Raw genomic sequence first — 21,517 nt, 5'->3', positions numbered from 1 at the left:
GAGACAGTAGGAGTTATACTGATATGTGTGAGACGAGACAGTAGGAGTTATACTGATAAGTGTGAGATGAGACAGGAGTTATACTGATAAGTGTGAGACGAGACAGGAGTTATACTGATAAGTGTGAGACGAGACTGTAGGAGTTATACTGATATGTGTGAGATGAGACAGTAGGAGTTATACTGATATGTGTGAGACAAGACAGTAGGAGTTATACTGATATGTGTGAGATGAGACAGTAGGCGTTATACTGATATGTGTGAGACGAGACAGTAGGAGTTCTAGTGATAAGTGTGAGATGAGACAGTAGGAGTTATACTGATAAGTGTGAGATGAGACAGTAGGAGTTATACTGATATGTGTGAGACAAGACAGTAGGAGTTATACTGATATGTGTGAGACGAGACAGTAGGAGTTATACTGATAAGTGTGAGATGAAACAGTAGGAGTTATACTGATATGTGTGAGACAAGACAGTAGGAGTTATACTGATATGTGTGAGACGAGACAGTAGGAGTTATACTGATATGTGTGAGACGAGACAGTAGGAGTTATATTGATAAGTGTGAGATGAGACAGTAGGAGTTATACTGATCAATGTGAGACGAGACAGTAGGAGTTATACTGATAAGTGTGAGACGAGACAGTAGGAGTTATACTGATAAGTGTGAGATGAGACAGTAGGAGTTATACTGATCAATGTGAGACGAGACAGTAGGAGTTATACTGATATGTGTGAGACAAGACAGTAGGAGTTATACTGATATGTGTGAGATGAGACAGTAGGAGTTATACTGATATGTGTGAGACGAGACAGTAGGAGTTATAGTGATAAGTGTGAGATGAGACAGTAGGAGTTATACTGATAAGTGTGAGATGAGACAGTAGGAGTTATACTGATATGTGTGAGACAAGACAGTAGGAGTTATACTGATATGTGTGAGACGAGACAGTAGGAGTTATACTGATATGTGTGAGACGAGACAGTAGGAGTTATACTGATAAGTGTGAGATGAGACAGGAGTTATACTGATAAGTGTGAGACGAGACAGGAGTTATACTGATAAGTGTGAGACGAGACTGTAGGAGTTATACTGATAAGTGTGAGATGAGACAGTAGGAGTTATACTGATATGTGTGAGACAAGACAGTAGGAGTTATACTGATATGTGTGAGATGAGACAGTAGGAGTTATACTGATATGTGTGAGACAAGACAGTAGGAGTTATACTGATATGTGTGAGACGAGACAGTAGGAGTTATACTGATATGTGTGAGACGAGACAGTAGGAGTTATACTGATAAGTGTGAGATGAGACAGGAGTTATACTGATAAGTGTGAGACGAGACAGGAGTTATACTGATAAGTGTGAGACGAGACTGTAGGAGTTATACTGATAAGTGTGAGATGAGACAGTAGGAGTTATACTGATATGTGTGAGACAAGACAGTAGGAGTTATACTGATATGTGTGAGATGAGACAGTAGGAGTTATACTGATATGTGTGAGACGAGACAGTAGGAGTTCTAGTGATAAGTGTGAGATGAGACAGTAGGAGTTATACTGATAAGTGTGAGATGAGACAGTAGGAGTTATACTGATATGTGTGAGACAAGACAGTAGGAGTTATACTGATATGTGTGAGACGAGACAGTAGGAGTTATACTGATAAGTGTGAGATGAAACAGTAGGAGTTATACTGATATGTGTGAGACAAGACAGTAGGAGTTATACTGATATGTGTGAGACGAGACAGTAGGAGTTATACTGATATGTGTGAGACGAGACAGTAGGAGTTATATTGATAAGTGTGAGATGAGACAGTAGGAGTTATACTGATCAATGTGAGACGAGACAGTAGGAGTTATACTGATAAGTGTGAGACGAGACAGTAGGAGTTATACTGATAAGTGTGAGATGAGACAGTAGGAGTTATACTGATCAATGTGAGACGAGACAGTAGGAGTTATACTGATATGTGTGAGACAAGACAGTAGGAGTTATACTGATATGTGTGAAATGAGACAGTAGGAGTTATACTGATATGTGTGAGACGAGACAGTAGGAGTTATAGTGATAAGTGTGAGATGAGACAGTAGGAGTTATACTGATAAGTGTGAGATGAGACAGTAGGAGTTATACTGATATGTGTGAGACAAGACAGTAGGAGTTATACTGATATGTGTGAGACGAGACAGTAGGAGTTATACTGATATGTGTGAGACGAGACAGTAGGAGTTATACTGATAAGTGTGAGACGAGACAGTAGGAGTTATACTGATAAGTGTGAGATGAGACAGTAGGAGTTATACTGATCAATGTGAGACGAGACAGTAGGAGTTATACTGATAAGTGTGAGACAAGACAGTAGGAGTTATACTGATAAGTGAGAGACAAGACAGTAGGAGTTATACTGATAAGTGTGAGATGAGACAGTAGGAGTTATACTGATATGTGTGAGACAAGACAGTAGGAGTTATACTGATAAGTGTGAGACAAGACAGTAGGAGTTATACTGATATGTGTGAGACGAGACAGTAGGAGTTATACTGATAAGTGTAATGATACAGTAGGAGTTATACTGATATGTGTGAGACGAGACAGTAGGAGTTATACTGATATGTGTGAGACGAGACAGTAGGAGTTATACTGATAAGTGTAATGATACAGTAGGAGTTATACTGATATGTGTGAGACAAGACAGTATACTAAAGTTTATCTGGAATTATCATATATATCCAGTGATACAAACATAGCTTACTGCAGATTCAATATTATAACTTTTTATATGTAATGTTTGCCAGGTGGTAATTGTTTTAGCTAGAATCAATCGCCAGACATTTTTTGAATGAAGAAGATTGATTTTTCCAGCGGGTCAAATTACCCGGTTCATTATCTCATCACTTCATATGCCATACATCAAATATTGTTGTATATCTGATACTAAAAGAACATCCGATTGTCTGACAGTCCAAGACAGCTCTGTGGGGTATATATATTTGTATGTAAGGGGTATTGTTTATGTTTATATAAGCTTACAATACCTAGATAGTTGCAGATTGCTGGTGCGATAGGCTCCTCTCAAACACACACATATCAATACCCTCTTTTGCACTCCTCATATTATGATATCAATATTAATAATAAAAATTGCAGGCTATCATATTGATAGTATCTTAATTCCACAACAATCCTGACTACCCCATACATGTGTATCCAAACAAAGCAGGACACGCTTTATTGGAGTATAAATACAAAAGATAATGGAAATTTTATCAGTGGATCTTGAAGCTACCTTTACATGTATATAAAACCTTAGGTATATATGACTACATGTGTTTCATGATAAATGATCATTTCTGCCCGCATGTGTTTATCAATGTTAATTGGTTATTGTTTAAATAAACTATGCTGGCATAATTAGTTAAGTAAACAGTCATTATTCGGCCTCTAATACACCGCCAACTGATATGGCTATTTATGAATGATATCAAGATGTTGAGTGATAAAGATTGTGATCAGTATCATCAAAATGTTTTATTGGTTTTAAGTTCTGCATGTCCAGAGGTGTTTGTTATCAGATGTATAATTGATATAATATATCATGTAAAAATGTAAATGTTCTACAAAACTGCACATAAAACTACAACCACTTATTGTCAAACATTTTGCAGACCTTAACAAAAAATTTAATAAATAACCACAAATAATACATTATTCAAAAAAATTTTGCTTTAAATATTTTTATTCAGATGTCTGCTAATTATTGAGTGCTGTTTTTATCAGTAGAGATCTAAGATAGCTCACAAGAATTATAGTTATAGTGTGGGACAGCAGACATGTTTAAGACATTTCTTTAAAATTCTGCTGAAATTCTAGATCCCGAATAATTAGTACCAATGATGTGAACAACAAATCACCATTTAATAGGTATTTTCAAAAGAATCATTTTTAAAAAATCTCAATTTATTACAATTTTGCTCCAATAATAATGTCTTGCTCACCAAAAAAGATTGATACCAGACCATTATCAAAAAGGCTTAAATTATTGTCCAAATACTTAAATCACACCCACAAATATATCAAATTTCTACAGCAATAATCTGTACAAAATAACATATCATTTAATAAGAAGTACATGTCAACATCTAAAAGACACATTCGTTAAATACATTTTGATATTTTTTCTTTATAAATACACTTCAGTTTCTTCAAAAATTATTTTTACTATCAAAAGATTAAATCCTTTTGTACTTTGACACGATTTCAGCAGATTCAAAACATTTAAATATACTGATTATAGTAATTTAAATGTTTCTGACCTTTAAAGTTTAAATGTACATTAAATCCATTTAAATCCCCACTGTTATGCAATATCATATGTTGTAAGTGCTCAACGACGACTTCATGTAATTACTTAAACATCAATTGTTCAATTATGTTTTTTTCTACAATCATTTTTTCTCCAAGGTGAATCATTCAATGAAAATGAGTTAAAGATCACTTTGAAATTAAGTGTTTTAAACAACAAAATGTGACTGGGTGCAGTCCTTAAAGGCACACACTAGTCCGTACTGAATGCCACTGGGGACAGTTAGTGACAAGGCCCATCAATATGCTAACCTTATGATTACTAATCCTACCGTTTTTCTACCAATTCAAACAATCGGTAAGTATTAATAGGATCTGAAGAACACTGCCAACACATGATGAAAGAACACATTTAAGTTTCAAGTATTTTTGTAATTTGATATTTTTCACTAATATTCCAAGGAGGTTTATCTTTTTAAATTCTTCAAGTTGATATTTAACTTCTTTGTAAACACAATTACACAGTCAATCAACACTAGTCATACAAAATGATCAATTGAAAGAAAGAAAATCCAATAGCAGTATATATGTTTTAACATAATTCTTTTCCAAATTATATAAAATTTGACATACCTATAAAAATATTATATATTATATAACTTTATTTTTTTCAAATTAAAAATGTCTATGCCAATTATATTTTTTCTCAATTTTGAGTTTAAGTTTTTTGTTAAGCTTTGTAATAAGGGAGAAATATCAGAAATACTATATAATACCTGCACTATTTAAAACTAGATTTTCCCAAATTATATTTCACATCTTAAGACCATAACTTCAGTGTATTTTACCTTAATCTAGAGAAGAAATCTAACTTCAGATGTCCTGAGTCTAAGATAGGGAGAATGGGTCACCCTTATAATAACTCTGAAGTCTAGAACCAAGTTACTATATAGAATTGATCCCAACAAACTTAAGATTCTACAAATAAATACATTTATACTACATACGAGATGGACAGATCGATACTAACACAATTCGAGTTTGGCATTTAAACAAGCATCTACCAATTTATATCATTTAACAACCGAAATATAACCCAGGTGTCCCTTGGAAAAGAAACATTGAAAAGCAGAACACGGGCTGTGTATGAAACAAGGCAGTTACGGAGAACATGGATATATATATATAGTACCATATAAGGTGGTGACATTCTGTCAAAACTGACGGAAGTTGTCTAGCAAATCTCATAATCAAACGTATATTAGATAAAAATATAGTTTTAAAATTTAAGACAACCGCTTGTACAAAATGAGTCCGAAAATTGTTTGGGGGTAAAGATTTGATCATGAATCATGGATTTACAGACTGGGATATGATGAATGGTCTCACCTGTGGGGAAAGGGCTGCTTTATGTTTAGTCACCATGGAGCTGACATCCCGATAATCTGTGTGCCCCTGTTCCTGGCCCCCTAGGGGGCTGGTCCTCCTACTACTAGGTTGGGATTGACTTCGTTCCCAGATCCTCATCATCCCAGCAGACTTAGGAAATGGTTCATGGTGGAGTTCACTATAGCTGGCTTGGCGAGCCAGGTGTTTTTCGTGCCGCTTGCGCGTACTAGTACTGTCACTGTCCGATTCTGAGGGTGTAGCAAGGGAAGGGTGATTCGGTTCCTCATTTCGGAATAACGGCGGTGATACATGCTCCTGTGTCTCGGCCGTTGGTGGAGAGGTCAGGTGCTTGCTGCGTTTTTTGTGTGGCAGTGCCACATTGGAGTTATTGTGCCACAGTTCATCCTCCAGGTAGGCAAGATGATGATAAAACTGGTCCCGAGACACATGAAGAAGAGGGGGAGGAGGGTTACTGCCATAAAACGGGGGAACATCACCATTGGTAAAGTGGGGGTTGTCCAGTTTGAGACTCATTGTCACAAAGTAGATTCAATATATCACACAGAAAAAGTAAATACAGAAGTTAAAACTCCAACTTAAAAGTCTTAAAATGCAAAACTGTCAAAAAGTGATGTCATAACGAAATTTCCCAGAAGGTAGTTAATTATCCACTTGATGACAAATGTCGACTTGAAGTGTCCCTGTCTTCTCAATATTAAATCAAACGTCAAATCCGTGAGCAACTTCACAAATTACACTGAAATTATGAACAGTAGGCAGAAAGGAAACACAAAAAACATTGACTCTTGTTGGCCACTTGGTAAACTGGAGTAGTGTTCACAATGAGCTCTCAAGACTTGTAGCACAGAGACAAGCCTTCCATCCTGTATATAAAACTACTGACCTGCATTTAAACAAATCTCGGTTGTGCTTTTTGAGTGGTGCGTTCTCCATGTCACAGTTTGTAAGTTTGGTGTGGAACAGATAATTACTCTGCTGTGCCTATTGCCAATGGATGTTCAAACAAACCAGAGCAAAAGGTATCTGACCTTTACAATCCGATCAGCATCCAATCCTCGACTTGATGTACCCACATAAAGCAGTGTCTCCACAGGTATATAAAAGTCCCAATGTTAAGAAAGACACTCAGCAATTAAGAAAAATGCGTTTTTCCTTTTTCTTTTCTTGTCTTTATGTACAAATTACAGCCAACAATGATTATTTTTCTATCACCAGATTAAGTTTATCGCGTAGCGAGAGGCCACTGTGCGTCTGTGGTAGTACAGGTGTGAGTGTATACAGGTGTATATACACTATGACAGTCTCTCACACTTGGCCTAAAGACCTAGTGTACTGTTCACTGGCTTGCCGACAGCCCTCTATTGCACTAAGCTTGTCAATCAGCTGCTAATTTCTGACTGACAGAGAAATAAATGCTACATGCAAAGGGAATAATCAAAACTTCCCAGGTTTGTCAGCCTTGGGTTATCATTGGTCAGATTGGACAAAAGGTCAGAGGTCGACTAGGAGAATATATATATAGCATTTCCTAAACATGTATCAGATTTAGACCACTGTACATTAAAACATAGATCTGTGTTGAATTAAAGTGTGTCTGTCAGACCAACATTAATGAAGGGCCTCCTACACCATGTTTTTATCACGGTAAGTGTGTTTAGGATCCTTGCCAGTCACAGAACTCCCCCATCTGGAATTAGAAACTCGGGCTACCAATAAATTTGAGGGAGTCAGGATTTCCCCCTATATCCTGTCAGATAGAACTCATTCATGTATCTAAATAAACAGAATATCAGATACAATCTACCTAACTTATTGATTAATTACTACACAGAATATATAGAGCAAGCACCTGTTGTCTCCCTTGTAAAACATCTTACCAGGCAATACTTCACACAGGTACTTCCATCCATTCTACAAAATACTGTACTACATATACTACCCAATAGGATTCTGGCCTCAGTTTCATCAACTTCGTTAAGGACATTCAAATTCTTTAAACTTAAAATTGTCCATATAGGAAAAAATGATTGGATTTAAGGAAATATCTTGGTTAATTTTGTTTAAATTTTGTAATATGCTTTCCTGTAGAAAATTTGAAAATAATTTTGTTAATAAATATTAGATGAAATGGATGCTGATGGTGGAAATCACACTGGTTTAATAAGTACCTCCCCAAAAAACTACTTTTCAAGAAGAACCTGCCATGAATCACCAAATTTCAGATGACCGCATGCCAAAAAAGGTCATAATAGAGACACTTCATATTTATTCAGTATTCAGCTAAATTCTTAATTTTAAATGTTAAGTTTATTTCTTATTTTCAAACATTTGATTCTTGTTTACAAGCCTCCTACTAAGTGATGTTCATACTTGATCTGACCAGATATCTCGATAACACTGTATATATAAAACAGACATGTCTGTTTCCCATTCATGTAAGCGTTCATCTAACTGAGGAAATTGTTCTAAATACTAACATCCTGGCTGTAACACTGGTAAAATCTTATCAAAGAATATCAGTGTATTATCAGCCGATGAATGCCACAGGATTCAAATTAGCTAGGTCTTCCCCCTCATTTTTACAAAATATTTCAATATGTGCCAAAAGAAGACCTCTTCTGCGTTATACCACAGAGAAACTTGGAAAGAAGTGTTATTTTGGTGTTAACTTTGTATTTATCAATTTTGTGGTTCATTTAGATTGTATTAGAGGTTGTATAACATGACGAAGAGACGACATTAAACAGTTGTACGCCAGCTCACACCTCAACAACTTGTTATTCCGACTTATATTGGATAATACACTCATGAAATACACAATTACAGCAAACATATTTTTCTACTTTATTACAATATACGATAAAAGATTCCAGAAACATGACCTCCAAGATATGTAATGCTTTTGTTTTGAGCTAGAAGTATGAAACAGAACAAATTATGTTATGCTGTGCTGAAGATAATTCTATTTGAAAAGTTAAATAACATATAAAAATAGGAAAAATCAGATTAAAAAAAACTATTTTCTTACAATTATAAATTCATTATTTACAATCTTTGACAAAGATTGTTTTTTTTTTAATATATATAGGTGCTTCCTGTTTCCTGATCCATTCCTTATCTTACAAAATCCTCAAATTTCTTCCCACCTTTCTAATATGGTACATATACCTACTGTCCCCATTTCATGATCGTAAGAGGCGACTAAATTTGGGATCTTATCTTTTGTCTTCAGTCTAAACAACATTCTCCTTCCTGATGTCTCCATTGACTTTATCATACTTTTGGCCTTTTAGTAGAACATTTGCCCCTGTGAGGGAGGCTTTGGGTTTTGTCCCGATGACTGAGACATAGAGTAGTCTCATAAATGGTAATTGCTTCTCCTGCGCTCAGCATTTTAGGAGCGAGATGATATGACCAGGTGGAGTGTCCTGCTGGATGTTTTCGGCAGTATGCTTCAGTGAGGTAGCACTATAAAGGTGGCATCATTTCTTGCACTATCACAAATTAAGGAGACAAACAGAAGCACACATCAAACCAGCTCCTAGAACACACACATACACTACACGCATGTATCTTGTACGAAGGGAGGCCGTCCTAAATGACCAAAACTGTTGATCATGAGACATTAAACCAAATTTTCAATTCAACAAAGCAATATTATAGTTCATTAGGCAATATCCACCAAACCCTGGAGCTTCTTACAAATGTAACAGGAGAGCAAAAATGCATCCACCAAATCAGGACTTGAACTCGGGACCTTTGAACTTTAAGACGGAGGTCTGTTACCATTTGAGCTTCCTGGATGTTCAGTCAAATTCTGCTACACATCGAGAGCCTAAATTCCAAGAACTGATCATGGGTCACACTAGTGGATCTGTTTGATATTATTTACTACTAATATAGGTAAGACAACATGGGTCACACTAGTGGATCTGTTTGATATTATTTACTACTAATATAGGTAAGACAAAGAACCATAACATTATGAAATGTAAGGGTATAATTAAACATTTATCATAACTAATAAATGCTTTATATAGTAAAGGCCAATAAGACAACACATACCGTAGATTTCGCCCTGAAATTACACACAATATTTTATTTATACATGCTATGAATTTGATCAGTGTTACTGTTCCGAACAAATTGTGTCAATACAATTTGACAAAGTCTTAAAATCACTGACCAGTCCAATGCAAGATGTCGAGTGGGGAGTGGGGTGGGGGTGGGGGTGGGGTAGGGGGATACCCTTTTATTGATGGCATTGATAATGGGGGTGGGGGTGGGGTAGGGGGATACCCTTTTTATTGATGGCATTGATAATGGTTGAGTTGTTTGAACAAACACCTCATAGCAAACAGATAGATAAGTTATCTGACAGCTACATGTGTTTCTGGATTTATGTAATTATCTATATTTAATTGTATTTGCCAGAGACCCACACACCCTAAATATGGAGCTCAGGGCTATTTGTGAGCATATGTATAAACACAAAAGTCCTCAAATCTCATCATTTCATCATAACATTGTCTGACCATACAAACTGCTCTAGGGCACTTTATCTCCAAATCTGGCTATCAGACTGGATATATGGTTTATAACCAGAGTGACACAAGCTAGGGTCAGAGATACTCTGGGCAAGTGTATGTTCAATACATCACCATGGATAATGGCCTAACTTCATTTCAAGACAGACCGATTTAAAATTCTGTACCAGTAACACGTTGATCCTCTACTGTTGGTCATGCATCAGTTTGATATAATTCTATTAAATAAATACACACCTAGCCCAACTATTACCTACACAAGAGTTTGGAGATGAATCTGGACAATTGACTTACTTTCAGTACAATTATTCCCTCCTCTTCCCATCCTGCCAGAATGGAAATTTTTTTGACATTCTTATAATATTTTCGTTTATACACATTCTTCATTTACAGGGTGAGCTAAGTACATAGTATGGGGGGAAATATCAACAAAAACTCAGTATGGGGGGAAATATCAACAAAAACTCAGTATGGGGGAACAAATATAAACAAAAAAACTCTATCAATTTTTTTTTTGATAAATTAGGAAAAATCCATAGATTACTAGGTAAACACATCAATTTGCCTGTATAGTGTACAACCCATTATTTTGTATTTGCTATAGTTATCTCCCCTTGACAACTGGAGGACCACCACTTGAATACTGTAAACTTTTTTTGGCGTGCTCAAATTTTAGCGCAAAATCTAATTAAAACAAAAAAGCAGAATGATAATTTAGCACTCCGGCAATATCAATGCTTGCCATACAAAACATTGTACATAAACTACAATTAGCACAACCAAAATTAAGCCAGCATTCTTCCAGCATGACAATCGCTGAGATAAGATTACCGCTAAAATATTTAAATTTGCAGTAAGTAAAATATTTAATTATGTGATTGATACAATAGAAAACACTGTTATGGTGTTTCAATCATCAGTAGAACAAAATCTCCACTTACAGGTAAACCTGAAGGTCTTTAAAATTTTTGAAAATCATTTTTATCCCAGAGCTCCATGGGCTTGGATTCAAAATTGTTTACTTTTTTTTCCACTGGCAAAAATTCTTTCCTGAAAATTTTCCAGTGATGACATCTGAGTGAAGAGTTTTTAAGAGATGTTGAACAAATAAACTGATAATTAATAGATGACGAAGGCTATACCAAAAATATCGCTGATTAAACAATCCGACAGGGTATGACGAACATCGTGTACTAACTGTTAACTGACCTTTTGCGTAAGAGGACTACGTTACTTTTGAAACATTTATAAACATCCAAACTGTTACCGTGCTAATTTCCTAGTTTGACCTAGATCGAAAGAATAAGCGAAGCTCACTGACCAGTGGTAACCATCACAAAATGCTTTTTTCAAATTTTAAATCTCAAAGCAAAATTAATGTATTTTATACACAAACCAATATTATATGTGTAGTATGGGGAAAAAAACCATGAAGTAATGTTAAATAACACTTGGCCTGCCTCGGGATATAGATTGTGTTTACTGTTGAACGACAACATTTATACTAATGATTGTTTTGTCTAATTGTCACTTGACAACACATAACCACAGATAATTAATTATGGCCCATTATAAATACCATCATCACCAAATTGACGAAATTTGGATACTGCAGCACCCAGTTACAAAAATTCCACCCAAAAACCTACTTAACCAGAGGTACGTGGCCCAGAATCAGACAGAACATCTAGTGTATATTACAGACCATTCCCACACCCAAGTTTCAACATTCTGTCAAACCTACCAAATATAAACATCAATACTTTGTTAAATCCAAACAAACACTGTCACAGTACATAAAGTCCAATCCTTATGTACGCGCCACACATTTACAAATTATTGTGGGAAACATTTCAAATACACTTGAAATCAATATTGATGTTTGGGACGACGGATGTTAATTACCTCTAAATATTTCATTAAAATGTGCCCAGAGTACCACACAGTCAGTACAAAAGTATACAAAGTTGATTGTGTCAGCTGTACGTCGCGATCCGTACAAAAGTATACAAAGTTGATTGTGTTAGCTGTACAGCGCGATCAGTATAAAAGTATACAAAGTTGATTGTGTCAGCTGTACGGCGCAATCAGTATAAAAGTATACAAAGTTGATTGTGTCAGCTGTACGGCGCGATCAGTATAAAAGTATACAAAGTTGATTGTGTCAGCTGTACGGCGCAATCAGTATAAAAGTATACAAAGTTGATTGTGTTAGCTGTACAGCGCTATCAGTATAAAAGTATACAAAGTTGATTGTGTCAGCTGTACGGCGCGATCAGTATAAAAGAATACGAAGTTGAATATATTGGTTGAGCTAATCATTGTGTCAGAGAGATGATCAACTATATTACCAATTGATTCTGTCAGAATTATACATTTGCAGCCTGACGAAACAATAGTTTTGTGATATGGTTGTTATTCAAAACTAAAACATTTGGCTTGTATTACTGTTTTCTGCATGTATTTTTAATTCTGGTTGTCATATTCATGGTGTATTATATGCCCATGGAGCCTGGCACCACAAAAGCTTCCCTGAAGGGAATGTGCTTACCGCTGGACATCAAAATAACCATTGCTTAATTGAACTTTAATATATATCTTTGGTTTGTTTAATGTCCTATTAACAACCAGGGTCATTTAAGAACATGCCAGGTTTTGGAGGTGGAGGAAAGCCGGAGTACCCGGAGAAAAACCACCGGCCAGCGGTCAGTACCTGGCAACTGCCCCACGTAGGTTTCGAACTCGCATCCAGAGGTGGAGGGCTAGTGATAAAGTGTCGGGACACCTTAACCACTCGGCCACTGCGGCCCCGATAATATATATCTACATCGGTGCCTGGGCTTAATACCTGACAAGTGCTTATTATTAATATTGGATACTTATAGTGGTGTTTTGTAAAATTAGGTCAAATTGAAACTGAATAACCAATATATACCTTTGGTACCAAAATAATTCTTTAGGGCTAAAATTCTGTTCTGAGGTAAAGTAGACTTTTGTAAATAAGGCCCTGGTAATTTTTTTTTCAATTGAAATATGTTTAGATAATTCTCCTTTTTTTAATTAATTTTCCTTAGGAAATTATTCAAATTCTGGGTATACCCCCCCCCCCCCCAATTTTTTCCAGAATGCTTTTACTGTACAATTAGTGAAAAGATATAACACTTTATATGTTATTGTCTGACAGTAACATAAAATTTCTCAATTCCTAATATGTGCCATCTTAATATAATTTAGAAATTATTCATCGTACCAATAATTTGACACAATTCAGTTATCCCTTCCTTGACACAGTCCATTGAACTCTGATATCAAATTATGGTTTTTATCTTATTTCAAGATATACATTAATAAAACATGGGGAGCCCTAATCATCTATTTCACAGGCTGTTCAATGGATTGATGATGATTAACATGATATCTCTACCAACAGGCGATTCACCCCATATAACTCACTCAAAGAAACCAAATACAAACATTAAAATAGAAAGTGATGATGACTGCATTTCAGCAAGGTCAACCAGTTTAATGTTCTTTGGTTGTGAAAAGTTACAGTGATAGGTGGAGAATGGGACCTAATATTAAAAGTACTTTAAACTCAAAAATGAGGTAAGAAGTTTTAGAGTCAATATAAGGTGTAATTCCATAGACAAATGACTGGTAAAAAGTACATCTCATACACCTGACATAATATGTTGCATATTAAGAATTAATTTTATTTCATTTTTTTTTAATTTGGTCTTTTAATTTGTCAGAATTGGTTAAAGGTGCATGTGGCTGAAAAGCTTATTATATTCAAGAACTGATAATGATTTTTTTGAGAGAATGAATATGTAGAGAGAAGAAATCTGCAATTTCTCAGACGGCAAACAATACCTAGACCTTTGTGACAGCACATGGTGACAAGGGATCTGATGAATGGAGTACAGAAATACAGGAGAAGCCTTTTCTCACCGTCAATGTGATCAGTACAAGAGCCATCGGAACCAATAAACACTCTCAGACACACAGGTGATTTATGTCCGAGTGACCCACTGGCACATTTGTCCCCATAAAAGTGATGATGCACATTGTCTGTTGGTGTGGACACATCTGTACTGCCCAAGGTCATTGCTGGCCAGACTGTGTGATGTAACACTGGTCAGTGGGATGACCAGTGGCCATAATGAACTGATATGTCGATTGTTTAGACCAGCCGGACATCAATACTTCAGTGTATCAACATGACATCATTACAGATTAGACGAAATTAACAAATAAAGGCAGTGGACGACTTACTGCAACCGACAGAAGAAAATCTAACACCAGGAGTTCAGGATATATATATATAGACACAAGTAAAAGACAAAATATATAGGTCATATAGGTACAGCATATACCTTATTATCTATTCAGGTATATCTGTCCTACTACAGGGCTCTTTCTGAGGGCTTTCTGGAGCCGTTAATGGGCAACATTCCCAATTGGACTTATTTCATTTTAAAGCCAAATTCCCAAAATTTGCAGTTTACTCCTGAAAAAATCTTTCCCAATTCACCAATTTTCTTCCCAAAATGAGACAAAAAGGACCCTTCCCAAACCAGTAAGAAAAAGTCCTGGTACAATATATATATAGATCTAGATATCCTCCTATATTTGCATTCTCCAAGATAACATGGTCTCTATAATCATAATAAACAGTGCCTTATCATCTAGTGTAATAGAAACACTAGTTTAATTTTGTTTTTGCCAGAGAGATTTGACAAGAAACATTCTTCCCCTTGTTATTAAAATTTATCCAAATGTAGCAGTAAATCTACATAATCATGATCACCTTGCTTAGTCACATGTCACTTTTATTTGTTACAATTAACTTCTTCCTGTACCCGATATATTCTCATCAGTGTAAACCGAGGAATTATTAAAACACCCATTGGGAAGCTCAAGGGACTGGTTAGCTGGTTTTGTTTACACAGTATACTGTCAGAACACTGAAGTAGCCATCCAGCTCATCAACACCGAAGGTCATCCAAGGTCACCCACACCAAATGGGTAATTGGAGTAAACATCCCACAGAGTCGGATCACTTGAAGACAATCAAGAAACTTAAGAAGGGATTGAGCTTCATCAACAACAATAGGCAAAACTGTCAATGTTTTAAATCATCATTCAGGCATCAGTCCTAAATTACAATACATGACTTCCTATCTTGCCTTTTCTCTGTCATAGTTTTGACAACGTCACTTTATTTTCCCTCCGTCACTTTATTTTCCCTCCGTGGAAAAGATGATAACAAAATATCATAAATAATTTTTCAAAAAATGAATAGTTAGTTTGATGTTAGAAGCCAACAATCGAGATTCTGATATTGGTGAAAGTTAATTGGTTTTAAATATCACAAAAAGTAGTTTTAAACTTAAATCTTAAAATATTCAAATATTATAACTCAATTAAAACCTTGAAGAAACAGCTTTAACTTTCAATTTTAAAATTTGAAACAGTTTTACTGTACACAATGACAAAAAAATTTTGCCCAAAAATCCCTTCAAATATATCAGTCAAGTTTAACAATGTTATAAAATGTATATTAATTGGACTAATACCAAACAAACAATTGGGTAGTCCAGAGACCATCTTCACCCAAGTAAGTCATCTATTTAGTAGATCTTATATATCACATCTATACAAATATCGCTTTGTCCTGAAATCTTATCTGCTGTATTTTGTTGATTAATTTAACTTCACAAAGGTTTATTAGTTTTAGGCTGACAAGTTACTTCTATAATACACATGTGTGGTGTAATTTTCATACACTGTTACAATACACACCTTCTTATAAATATGGTTAACTGTATAGGATTTTGGCTGCAGTAAATACGGTAAATATACTGAAACATTAAAACTGGACAAATAGCTACTTTGACAACAATTTTATCACCAAAGGTCATACAAAAGATAAGTGGAACCAATTTAAATATATATATATATAAATAAATTTTCTACACGTAAGTACATGCCAAATAAAGACATATCATACCTATGTACAGCTATTAAACTTTCGAGGACAGCTACGTATACGTGTTCTCACAAGTTACTACTCATGATCAGAAGTTTGCATTTAAAGAGGAAAATCTTTTTCACAATGGCAATTATTTACCAATGAGGACATCAATGATCTCATTTACTGTTAGCTCTAAATAAAGATATATGTATGTACAGGATATGTTGTACATGATCATGAACACTGTAGCATGTTACGTCTATAGTCATTGCAGATTTATCTCCCCTTAATTAATGAACAGATATGATACAGTCTTCCTGTCGTTGAAAGCTTTAGCTTGTTTGAATACACATGATTCTCATTTCTTTAAGAGAAATGGTGTACATCTCCATGTATGTTCACATACCAGTTGCGCATTGATTAATTATTTTTCCAATAATAAAGTGCTTACACTATATGTTTTTCAGCATATCAAAATACTTTTAAGGGTGATCTTTAAATAAATTATTCCTTATTCAACATGTGCTTGAGTGTATTTTTATTCTTGAAGATGTAAAACTCTATGGGAAGAATATTAAACAAATATGTTGTGCCATATAAATAAAAGCTTGCAGCAGGTTTTGAAAATTACTTGTAACATGAGCTATATTTTCAAAATACGTGATAGATATTTTCACACACCTAGACAAAATCTGCCAGCCCTGGGGTGGAGCTTGTCGTCTAGTATTGTATTCACCTTTACTTATGCTGTTCTATAATAAGTGCTGTACATTTAACTGCATGATTTGGTTTGGTTTATTTTGTTTAATGTCCTATTAACAGCCAGGGTCATTAAAGGACATGCCCGTGCCCGGTTTTGGAGGTGGAGGAAAGCCGGAGTACCCGGAAAACCACTGACCTACAGTCAGTACCAGGCAACTGCCCCACGCGGGTTTCAAACTCGCAACCCAGAGGTGGAGGGCTAGTGATAAAGTGTCAGGACACCTTAACCACTCAGCCACCGCGGCCCCTCCCGATAGAGACACCTAGGGGGCCAGGGTTCAATTCTCTGATCCGACACGAACAGGTACATCGCCACCTGTATGACCACTTGGGGTTTTCTCTGGGTACTCCCAATTCCTCCCTAAGTAAGGCCCCTCGTATGCTTCCGTCCGTGACAACAAGCCTGATTAATATAAGTTTATATAATTTGTTTCAAAATTGTTGTAAATTAAAGTTAACATTTTGTTTATCTATCAATTTAGGATGACATTAGTAAACATGGTAGTTATTGTAATACTATTTACATATTCCTAAACATTGTATGGTTACCTTTCATTGTTATTAATTGTCATGTGTAATTGTTTTCAGAGCAACATGCTGAAAACCTACATCTGGTACAAATTATATCTATAGACAGCCACAGCTGATGATCTGATCTAATTAATCCACAAAACAAAATTTGCATTTGGACCAAACAACTAAACAAATAAAACAAGAATGTTCCATGGTAGATTAACGTAGTCTGTTATATAATATGTACGTGATATACATTCTCATATAAAAAAGCATAAAATATATAGAAATGTAATATGAATTCCAAATTAAATGCTGTTAAGAATGTTCAGCATGGTAACAACTCCTACCAACGAAACACTAGTGAGGATTGAGATTCACACAGAATCATATTACTGAAATATTCAAAGGGCAATAACTCTTTCAAACATTGTGGAAAAGTTATGAGACACACTCTACCTTAACAGAACAATAACTTATGAGGGCTTGAACAGAGTAGGAAAGCGGAGGGATCATTTATCGTCAGTTGAAAATAGCTAACAAAGGCCTGAATAAAATAATAGAGAAGTGGTATGTCACTTTACCTACGACTCGATCAGGAAATAATGAGCCGATTGTCATGAAAACTGACATGAGTGATATTTGTGCTGTCAAAAAACAATTGCTGTTTTTCCTTGCTAATTTTCTCGATATATATGGACTTTTTGCAGAAAACGCACATTTTTTACCCCCAAAAAGCGATTATTTCAAATAAGGACGAAAAATGCCACAATTTTCTGTAAATGATTAATGGTTACAGGGAGCTTGACAATACATTATGAATTGAGAAAACTTACCTATGAGTAATAATTTTACTCTATAAACTAAGTCACAAATTGATGTGGCAAATGGTAGCAAAAAAAGTCAGGAAAACGGCTAATAATGCAAATTTGCAATGTGCAAAGGGCCATAACTCTAAGCAAAAAATGGAATTTTAACACTGGGTTCAAACATGATATGTAATTTGATAGGACTAAGCCATGTACAAAGTTACAAACTGATGTGAATGGTTAGGGAAAAAAAGTCTGGAAAACTAAAGTGTGAGTGACTAGGCAAGGGACAACGATATTAATGGCCAAAGTGATTCCCAGGTGTCCGACATGCTCTGCACATGCTCTGCACGTGAAAAAAAACAAAACAAAAACAGAAAATGAAATATAAAGATAATATTGTTGTGGTTTTCTTTTTCATCATGTTTCTCTTGTTTTCTTGGTATCACAGACCAGCCTCTACAATTAATATCAGTGCTAACAGGGGGGATAATCTTACAAGCTGTACTCAAATAAATGTTTTATATCAAATTAAAAGAAAAATAACTTACAAAGGTCTGTATACAGCAGAAATGTTGTGGGATATTCGATCTTAACCGAAGAAGTTGTCAGAATAAAGAATAACTCACTGATGAATGAGCGACTTGAAATTTGGATTAATCTTTTTTAAAGAAGGTCAAAGGTCACGATCATGGTCAGAAGGTCAGCAAATGTGGTACCAATGGAAAGGTCTTGTCACCCACGAACAGTCAACACACATATATGACAGATATAAAAAAAAAACTTATATCTTTTACCGTATACTTTATCCTGGGGATCAACTCTCTACCTGAACAGGAAAATAAGCTCCTAAAGGCCTGTATACAGTGGAATAGTGTTTGGACACTCTACCCAAGCAAGAGTATAACTTACAATGTAAATTTCAACCATGAAAATAAAACCTGCTTTTTCCCCCAAATTTGCATTTAAGTTTTCATCTTGCAATGTTCACTACCAAAAGAAAACAGGGTCAAAGTTCATAATGAAAAACATGTGGTTCTGATATTTGTAATTTGACTAATTTTGATAATGAGGGACAGGAATCCGCACCAGCCTCCAGATCCACAGTATGTTTTACATGCTTCAGTGATGAGCTTATTTATGTAAAAATTCACATCATAAATCCAGGCTACATGATTTTGTTTAGCTGTTTTTCTAACCCCGTTCCATATTTACCTTGTAATAGTAAATAATGGCTGAGTAAACATCTAGGCTATCAAACAACATTACCACATGTGTCTGGACCCCTACTCCCAGCACAAGGTTTCAGGTTTTTATGTACTTTTTACGAGATAGGTTTCAGGCTAAAATCCACTGAGGTTGTCAATGATATCACAGTATATAGTAAACAACCACTTCAGGATTTGATAATTCAGTTGTTTTGTTGGTGATTCACAAATACACACGAACAATCATATTACACCAATAGCAAGGATAATTAAAAGTTTCAATCACATTGATTTTCCTTCGGGTTTTATATGGGCTTTTGGGGACATTTATGTTGTCACATCTGCACAGAGAAGGAATAAGTTGATTAGGGCTGAGAGGGATATCAAACACAGGGAATAAGTTACTCAGGGTTGTGTGGGATATCAAACATAGGGAATAAGTTACTCAGGGCGGAGAGGGATATCAAACGGAATAAGTTACTCAAGGTTGTGTGGGATATCAAACACATGGAATAAGTTATTCAGGGCTGTGTGGGATATCAAACACAGGGAATAAGTTACTCAGGGTTGAGTGGGATATCTAACACAGGGAATAAGTTACTCAGGGCTGAGAGGAATATCAAACACAGGGAATAAGTTACTCAAGGCTGTGTGGGATATCAAACACAGGGAATAAGTTACTCAGGGTTGAGTGGGATATCAAACACAGGTTATAGGTTACTCAAGGCTGTGTGGGATATCAAACACAGGGAATAAGTTACTCAGTGCTGTGTGGGATATCAAACTCAGGGAATAAGTTACTCAGGGCTGAGAGGGATATCAAACAGGGAATAAGTTACTCAGGGTTGTGTGGGATATCAAACACATGGAATAAGTTATTCAGGGTTGAGAGGAATATCAAACACAGGGAATAAGTTACTTGTGGCTGAGAGGAATATCAAACACAGGGAATAAGTACCTCAGGACTGAGAGGAATATCAAACATAGGGAATAAGTTACTAAGGGTTGTGTTCAAACATATGGAATAAGTTATTCAGGGTTGTGTGGGATATCAAACAGGGAATAAGTTACTCAGGGCTGAGAGGGATATCAAACACAGGGAATAAGTTACTTGTGGCTGAGAGGAATATCAAACACAGGGAATAAGTTACTCAGGACTGAGAGGAATATCAAACACAGGGAATAAGTAACTCATGGTTGAGTGGGATATCAAACACATGGAATAAGTTATTCAGGGTTGTGTGGGATATCAAACAGGGAATAAGTTACTCAGGGTTGTGTGGGATATCAAACAGGGAATAAGTTACTCAGAGCGGAGAGGGATATCAAACACAGGGAATAAGTTACTCAGGGCGGAGAGGGATATCAAACACAGGGAATAAGTTACTTGTGGCTGAGAGGGTTATCAAATACAGGAAATAAGTTACTCAGGGCGGAGAGGGATATCAAACTCGGGAAATAAGTTATCGGACTCACCAGTGGAGTCACCAACACTATAACATGGTCTGACTTGATCACCAGTGGAGTCACCAACACTATAACATGGTCTGACTTGATCACCAGTGGAGTCACCAACACTATAACATGGTCTGACTTGATCACCAGTGAAGTCACCAACACTATAACGAGGTCTGACTTGATCACCAGTGGAGTCACCAACACTATAACATGGTCTGACTTGATCACCAGTGAAGTCACCAACACTATAACATGGTCTGACTTGATCACCAGTGGAGTCACCAACACTATAACATGGTCTGACTTGATCACCAGTGGAGTCACCAACACTATAACATGGTCTGACTTGATCACCAGTGGAGTCACCAACACTATAACATGGTCTGACTTGATCACCAGTGGAGTCATCAACACTATAACATGGTCTGACTTGATCACCAGTGGAGTCACCAACACTATAACATGGTCTGACTTGATCACCAGTGGAGTCACCAACACTATAACATGGTCTGACTTGATCA

The 21,517-nt window shown here is 35.9% G+C and overlaps 1 protein-coding gene across 3 annotated transcripts in view; it reads right to left on the bottom strand.

The window, feature by feature from the left end:
• The window catches only part of LOC117330920 (forkhead box protein P1-like), a 73,818-nt gene that overhangs the window by 44,770 nt on the left and 7,531 nt on the right, over positions 1 to 21,517 (bottom strand). For 2 of the 3 annotated variants that reach the window (XM_033889480.1, XM_033889481.1), the window contains exon 1: positions 5,702 to 7,096. The exons of the other annotated variant lie outside the window; for it this stretch is intronic. In XM_033889480.1, the coding sequence (XP_033745371.1) occupies positions 5,702 to 6,235 (534 nt within the window). In that variant the 5' untranslated portion in view covers positions 6,236 to 7,096. Of the gene's footprint in view, positions 1 to 5,701; positions 7,097 to 21,517 lie in introns of those variants that run through there. 3 annotated transcript variants of the gene reach the window in all.

Source organism: Pecten maximus, chromosome 7 (assembly GCF_902652985.1).
Source record: "Pecten maximus chromosome 7, xPecMax1.1, whole genome shotgun sequence".
Taxonomy (NCBI): Eukaryota; Metazoa; Mollusca; class Bivalvia; order Pectinida; family Pectinidae; genus Pecten; species Pecten maximus.
Note: the sequence above shows the minus strand (reverse complement) of the source record. Positions and strands in the feature narration are given on the sequence as shown.